The following is a 7,421-nucleotide window of genomic DNA, read 5'->3' as shown; positions in this document are numbered from 1 at the left end:
AAGGAAGTCTATTTATCATAAAATAACTAATACAAATAGAACAAGTCCCTCAAACAAGAAGCCGCTGTGCTGTTTGTTGAATATGTCCACTCTGCTGGGGTGCTTTGGCAGCCATCTCATAACCATACAGAACCTAAGGACACAGGGCAGAAGGGACAAAAGAGCTACTACCCCCCATAATTATGAGTCTCAGAGCCAGCTTTGTAATGCTAATCTCTACTAATCTTACTAGTTGACATAACTCAGCACACTTCAGTTGTCTAAAGCAAAGATTGGCAAAGATTACATAATATATAGAGAGCTAAGAATTTCTTTTTGTACATTTTCTTAAAACAAACTTTGTTTTAGGAAAGAAGAACAAAAGAAAAACAAATGACAGAGACCATGTGTGGCCCACAAACCTAAAATCTTTACCGTTACTCTTCACAGAAAATAAATTATTTGTGCAAGCCTCAATTTGTAGGTGCATTGTACTCTACAGGCCAAGGCATTCTTAGTATGAAAAGCTTCATTTTAGACTTACAGAAATTAATGTTGGCCAATGAATGGTTCAAGTAGAAAACTCAAATACAAATTTGTCATTATTTCCATTTATTGTAAAAGGATGCCAAACTAAGGCATCAAAAAATAAAAATCTTTTAACACATCTTTCTATACCTCAGAGCTTCAGATATTTCTTGATTTTACAGATCCTTCTGTAAACAATGCTTCTGGATAAAATACAACGTATTAACAGCTATCCTCAAAGGTCAGTTTGCCCTGTGATCTGAACAAGGCATTTCCGGCATGAGGAAACCAACCCGTAGAGACTCCACAAAGGAAAAGGATGACACATAAATATTACATAAATAAACTCACCGATGTAATAAATGGCATCTGTGGAGAGAGAATTGGCACTTCCTGCTGACTCACGGAGAGGCTGAATCTCCCATGAAAAGTATCCTAACCTTCCTCCCTTAATTCCAGCCCCAGTTAAAGGCTTCCAATGGGGCCCCACTGCTCAGCAGCACCTTAGTGCAGTTTAATTCTTAACAGAACCATACTTATTGAGAATGCCAGGTCCTGGAAAGGGACCACTGTGGAAGGCCTGGGAGTGCGAGGTACGTCACTCACCAACAGCATCGGCTGTGAGTGAGCCCTGCGTGTTACTATATCTAATGGCCTTCCTTGATCCTATTGGCGTTCCTTCATCATTATAGCCCAGTACCTATACACAGTAAGTGGTCACTAACAGCAAGGAAAGACAGAGACAGGGGAGGGGAGGAGAGAAAAGAGAAGAGAGATGGAAAGCGGAGAGGGGTAAAGTGGGAGAGGTGGGAGAGGGAAGGAGAGAGAATGAGTGTGAGGCGGTGTGTTGGGGGGGCGGTTCCCATTTATACCCAGTACTGGTTGTGTTTCAGTGCTGGGTTGGTTTGTCGACAGAGCTTGGCCATGTCGGGATCCAGGTTCACCCATGCCTCCCAGGGAGCACATTTCTCTACAGGCTCCACCCCAAGAGGGGCTGGCTGATCATATGATTGGGCCCGGAACAGACTGGTAGCTGGGTTGCTGGAGCTTCTAATAAGGGGTGTCACTGTGACCATGGGAATGGCTCTACTCCTCTCTACTCTAGAGTCTGCTGATGGGGATTTGAGGTTTGTCTTTGGCTGGATAAGCGGTTTGGGTTTGTCCTCCTTTCTGCCCAGCAGCCAAACACACAGGGCCACCACAGTTACTATCAGGAGGAGGAACACAGCAGCCAAAGGTATGATGACCATCAGAGGGTGACGGCTCATTTCCGGCTGCATGGATCCCCCAGAAAGGGACTCCCCTACTTTGGTGACAGCATATGGCCAAATGACTCTGGTGGGGGAGACACTGGTATCTATATTTGGCTCTTTGCCACTGAGCTGACCCCAGGAATCTGTCCCCTGCCATTTGTCCTGAGTCAGATTCTCTGGAGTTTCTGTCTGTTTTATAATAGAAGCCCTAAGATTTTTTTGAGAGAAAACAGAGGCCATGAGGGTCTCTGCAGTGACAAATAAAGGCACATCTGGTGTAAATGTCGGTAAAGGTAAGGGGTCCGGTGGTACTATGGTAAAGGCTAGATAACCTGTTGCTGGCTGCACATGGTCTGCACTGAGCAAGAAGGTGAAGGAGTCATTCAGTGTATAGGTGCCTGTTACATTAGCATGTGGCTCAAGCAACAGTTGTCCTTGGTTGATGTCTGTCTGGGTGAACTGAGTGACCTCTTCCATCACAGGGCTGTCAACTGCTCTTCGAACAAGTCGTCCATGGACGGGAGGTTGTATTAGTTCAAACGTGGGATCACTGTTAGTCTTGTTAGCAAGCTCAGTTGCATCTAGATCCTCTGTCCTTAGCTGGTGAGCCACTCTGTTGGTAACTTTCAGGTTTGATGTAATCCACAACAAAGGCCGCACTCTGATGCCCAGTGTCTGCTCTGTCAAGTTGCACTCTGTTGTAAATAGTGAGAACCTCAGCTGATCTTCTGAGGCTGTGAGATTGGTCATGTGGTAAGAGAGTCGTCCAGAATCCAAATCCTCCTGCCCAAAGCTGTTGACCACCTGGTTTTCAATCAGCAAATGGCCACTTTGGAGGGGCTGTGTTATTCTGTAGATGATCTGGAGGCTCCTACCATTGGTCACTGCTGAAAGATGAGTATTGGTGATAGGGACAGTTGTCTGGCCTTGTGGGAGAAGCAGGTCTGTGAGGTTCACAAGAGTGATGGAAATGGGGATGACATCCAGGTGGAAGAGCTTGTAGAGAGGACGGTGTTTGCCATCAGTCACACTAAAATAAAACACTCCAGAGGATGGGCTTCCATCTTGTATGAACCACACCTGAGCGTTATTGATGTCCGCCTGTGTAAAATGGTGAGCATTGGTATCTGGATCGTGAGCCATTGCTAAAAAGCCATTGTTGGGATGATGGATGATCACGTATTGGATTTCATTTGGAGGGCTGTCTATATCTTCTACATTGAGGATTTCAGGTCCTACAACCAACTTACTGCCCTGCAGAACTGTCAACTGAAGCCCTTTGGTCTTTAATTCTGGAGGCTGATCATTCACAGGGGTGATGGTGATGTTGAACATCTCTTCCAGAAAGTCATGCTCTGGCTTGCTGGTGGACTGATTCTTTGGGTTTGGCCAAACAGTGAATGTAAAATTATCAACCAATGATTCAGAATCATCATGAAGATACATGATGCCAAATACATTAACTGTGTGCTGGGAGAAGTAGGGTTTTCCCATGGTAACGTTTCTCTCTCCAACCATAATGGTTCCATGGTGAGGAAGAGCCGTAACCTGGAACCAGATTTCATGGGAAGAACGCTGAGGTGGGGGTAGCTGAAGTAAGAGGTTGGAAGCATCTAATTTAGATTGGTCAATGAGAACTTTATCTCCCTCCTTGACCGAGGCTCCTATTGAAACAGTTAAAGAACAAAGAGACATTTAATTAGACATTTAATGAAAGTCATAAAGCTTTCTCTCCTAAGTATACCTCTCAGTGGATTATTCTAAACATGTAGGTTGCTCAAGTATCTGAATTAGCATACAAAATAAAATTTAAACATAAACACATTCCTATAGAAAGCAATATGGAGGTCCCTCAAAAAACAAAACAAATCAAAAACCAAAGTGAAAATAGAACTGCTATATAAGCTTGGGTATGTACTCAAAGGGCTCTTAGCCCACAGAGATACTGTACATCTATATTTATTGCTGCATTATTCACAGTAGACAGGAAGTAAGATCAGCCTAGATGTCCATCCACAGATGAACGGCAAAGACAATGTGGTACATATATACAGTGGAATCTTACACTATCATAAAGAGAAGAGAAATGGTGACATTTTTGTGGGGAAATGAATGCAATTGGAGATGATTTTCTTAGGTTAAATTAGTGAAACTCAGAAAGACAAATGTCACGTTCTCTTTACTTGCAAAACTGATATTTATGTATGTACATGTGTGTTTGTGTGTGTGTGTGTGTGTGTGTGTGTATGTGTGTCTGTGTGTGTATTTATGTACGTTCAGATGTCTTCACAGTACAGGAAGTGGCCTCCTGAAGGGGATGGGTATAACATTATCCATGTGGCAGGAAGGCAGAGGTGGGAACTACACTGAGGGAAGAAAGGAAATGGCTGGAGCAGGTGAGGACGCAGTAAGTGGGAGGAAAGTGGTTGGAACATGAATGCAAGCAACCATTAAGTCAGAATTTCGGGCAAGGAGGCTTTTTAAAGCCAACTGCCACTCCCTGCCACTAGGCTCACGACAGGAAACACCAGAGGGCAAGCAGAGTAACTACCATTGCCTGTAGCTGTGTCCATCTTATTGCAGAGGATGAATGTGTGTGACATGGACACAAAGGGAAAGACGGCCACATTTTTCTCTCTTCTCCTATAGACAAAGCACTGGCCATGGCTTGTTGGCAGCACCTGTGTTTGCACGCAGCCGACTCCATCGTCCCGACTCCTTCATTTCATATGAAATGGTAATCTGGAAATCCTCAGGGCCCAGCTCTGCTGGAGGGGAAGATGCTGTGAATGTGAAGGAGTCTTCCGAGGCCCACCCTGTGTTCTCAAGATCCACATGCTGGTAGAGTATCAGCCCTTCACTGACCTGGACAGAAGGAAGTACAGTTAGGACCAAGCTTCCAGGATGACACAACGGTCAACACAAATTCTAAATACAGGAGGCATGCTCTTTGCGGGGCTTATTATATTTGTGCTCAAATTATATCATGTGTTTATATAACGGAAAATCATGACAATGTGGTGGCTTCTTCTTCACAGCGAGGAGATTGTATTTCAAACCTGATCTAGCCATCTAGCCAGTGACTGTGAGATGGCCACTGTCCTGGCATGCTTTTCTTATGAAAAAGGTAGACTAAACCCTCCTTACTTGACAGACAGCGTCAGCCATTATCAGCTCATATGACAGGTCTCATTTCTTGGAAAGTGCTGTCCACTTCATGTCCAACAATCTATTTGTGATCAACTCCTAGACATTACACAATCTTATCTATATACATACTTTACGGAGTACTGATGTGATATGACTTTCAGAAGCATTACCACATCAACATGATACCTCAGGATTAAAAATAACTAACTGACATTAGCAAATATGCAGCTGGTGTCCAAATTTCTCTATCAATCTGATTTTAAAAAAACAAAAACAAAAACAAAGACAAGACAAAAGAAACAAAAGAAAAAATCCATAATGTACACATGGCTGCTTTTATCTAAGTCAAGAACCCTTAGAAGGCCATACATTCTCATAGGTGCTTTTTTATCTGTAAGTCCATACTTTTTTTCCCTTTCTTTCTTTTTCTTTCTTTCTTTCTTTTTTTTTAAACTTTTTTTTATTTATTTTATTTTATTTTATTTTTTTGGTTTTTTTGAGACAGGGTTTCTCTGTATATCCCTGGCTGTCCTGGAACTCACTCTGTAGACCAGGCTGGCCTTGAACTCAGAAATCCGCCTGCCTGTGCTCCCAAATGCTGGGATTAAAGGCGTGCTGTAAGTCCATACTTTTAAAGTGTTATTAGTGTGTGTGTGTGTGTGTGTGTGTGTGTGTGTTGAGAGAAGGCCCAGAGAAACTGAAACTAGGATTCTGGGAGATGAATTGTGAGGGAGCAAAGGACTTACAGAGGGTTAGGCATTTGGTTCCCCAAACCAAAATGGCCCCAAGAATGAACCAAAATGGCTCCAAGACCAACTTCAGATAACCGCCTGTTTCCAGTGTATGAAGTACATATGGATAAACCAGTAAGCTGAGTACCTGGGCTCTGGGATTACGGAGGGGAGGGAGATGGGGTTTTATTTCCTATCAATTTAGATTTGTCCAGCTATTTTCCCTTCTGCAGAAGTCATCAAAATGTCATCAAAAGCCAATGGTATGGAATCTTACCTAATAAATGAAGCAGGAAAACTAAAACAAGAGAAACCATCATTTGGTAACAGCCATAACAATTCAGGTAAGAGTCCTAAAATGGTTGCTAAAACTAGTGGGCTAAAGAGTGGTGACAAACAGGACACATTGGAGATGGTTACAAAGCATGTCCTCATGGGACATAGGGACACAAATCGCAAGAGAGGATCATGCCGTGAAAGTGGAGAAACTGTAAACCCAGGGAGTGGTGAATGGTATGGCAAATATAAAAGCCAACCTCAATCCCAGGACAAAGTGAACATCACGGCGGACTGGCAGGAAGCTGAGAAGAACCCAGCAGCCCCCTGGGTGGAGGAAGAGAACTAACTCCCACAACCCGTTCTCTGACATCCACACATACATCTTGTCACATCATAATAAATGTCATAAATTATTCTATTGACAAGATCATAAAAGACACTATATTGATAAGTAAGGAATGGTTCCAAATTAAAGGATACTAAAGACACTGGACTATTAAATGCTATGTTGTATGTGGTGGATAATTTCCTCTTTCCTATTAAAGACATTTGTTGGAACAATTTAGGAATATGACATAATTTAGGAAGGTGACATATAAATTGCATATTGACATTATAGCAATGTTAAAATTATACATTTGAAAATTACACTGTGATTATATAAGATTGCCTTAACTTTAGAAATTGCCACCACAAAAACAAGTGTGTAAAAAAATGATAGCGTAAGTCTTGTTGAACACTTACATTTTGGGAATATGGAGGAATAGAATATGTGAACTCCTTATACTTTTAGTAATTACCTTATAACTTATTTCAAAATATAAAATTAAATACAGTAAGTAATTCTCATTTTTTCAAGGAGCTTTAGGAAGGAGACAGCATTCTCTTTTATGATGACCAATACAGGCAGAATGAGGACAAGGATTCCACCCACAAAAGACTTGTACACTGAAGACAAGAAGAAGCCATCTCCTGTGCTGACACACTGGCCTGTCCCCATTCTCCCAATTCCCATTTCTATCCTCATGACTCCTAACTTGGTCCTTCCTGGGACTTTTAACAAGACTGTAATCCAATATTACATTAGAAATACATATACTTTCAAAGCTTAAGTTTTTCTTTTATTCATTCTCTGATAATTCCACACATGTATGTAATGTATTTCAATCATATTCATTATCCTGTCTCTCTCTGCCCCACCCCTCTCTCTTAGTTTTTCAAGACAGGGATTCTCTGTGTAGCTCTGGCTTTCCTGGATCTCACTCTGTAGACCAGGTTGGCCTTGAACTCAAAGATCTGCCTGTCCCTGCCTCCCAAGTGCTGGGATTAAAGTTGTGAGCAGCTATGCCCTGCTCCACTATCATTTCTTATCCCCTTCCACTCTGAGCAAACTTGCTGATCTTCCCAAAAATTTCCCTCCTACTTTGAGGGATGTGTGTGTGTGTGTCTGTGTATGCGTGACAAAGAGAGGAGGGAGAGAGGAGGGAGGGATGGGGAGAGG

The 7,421-nt window shown here is 42.5% G+C and overlaps 1 protein-coding gene across 1 annotated transcript in view; it reads right to left on the bottom strand.

Moving 5' to 3' along the window:
- Positions 1 to 574: 574 nt before the first annotated feature.
- LOC116083261 (chondroitin sulfate proteoglycan 4-like) overlaps positions 575 to 7,421 on the bottom strand; it is a 69,290-nt gene continuing 62,443 nt past the window's right edge. Inside the window, exons 9-10 of the mRNA XM_031360078.1 lie at positions 4,442 to 4,625; positions 575 to 3,424 (exon numbers count right to left, since the gene is read on the bottom strand). Coding sequence (XP_031215938.1) covers positions 1,374 to 3,424; positions 4,442 to 4,625 — 2,235 coding nt within the window. The 3' untranslated portion in view covers positions 575 to 1,373. The remainder of the gene's footprint in view (positions 3,425 to 4,441; positions 4,626 to 7,421) is intronic.

This window comes from Mastomys coucha, unplaced genomic scaffold (genome assembly GCF_008632895.1).
Source record: "Mastomys coucha isolate ucsf_1 unplaced genomic scaffold, UCSF_Mcou_1 pScaffold8, whole genome shotgun sequence".
Classification (NCBI taxonomy): Eukaryota; Metazoa; Chordata; class Mammalia; order Rodentia; family Muridae; genus Mastomys; species Mastomys coucha.
Note: the sequence above shows the minus strand (reverse complement) of the source record. Positions and strands in the feature narration are given on the sequence as shown.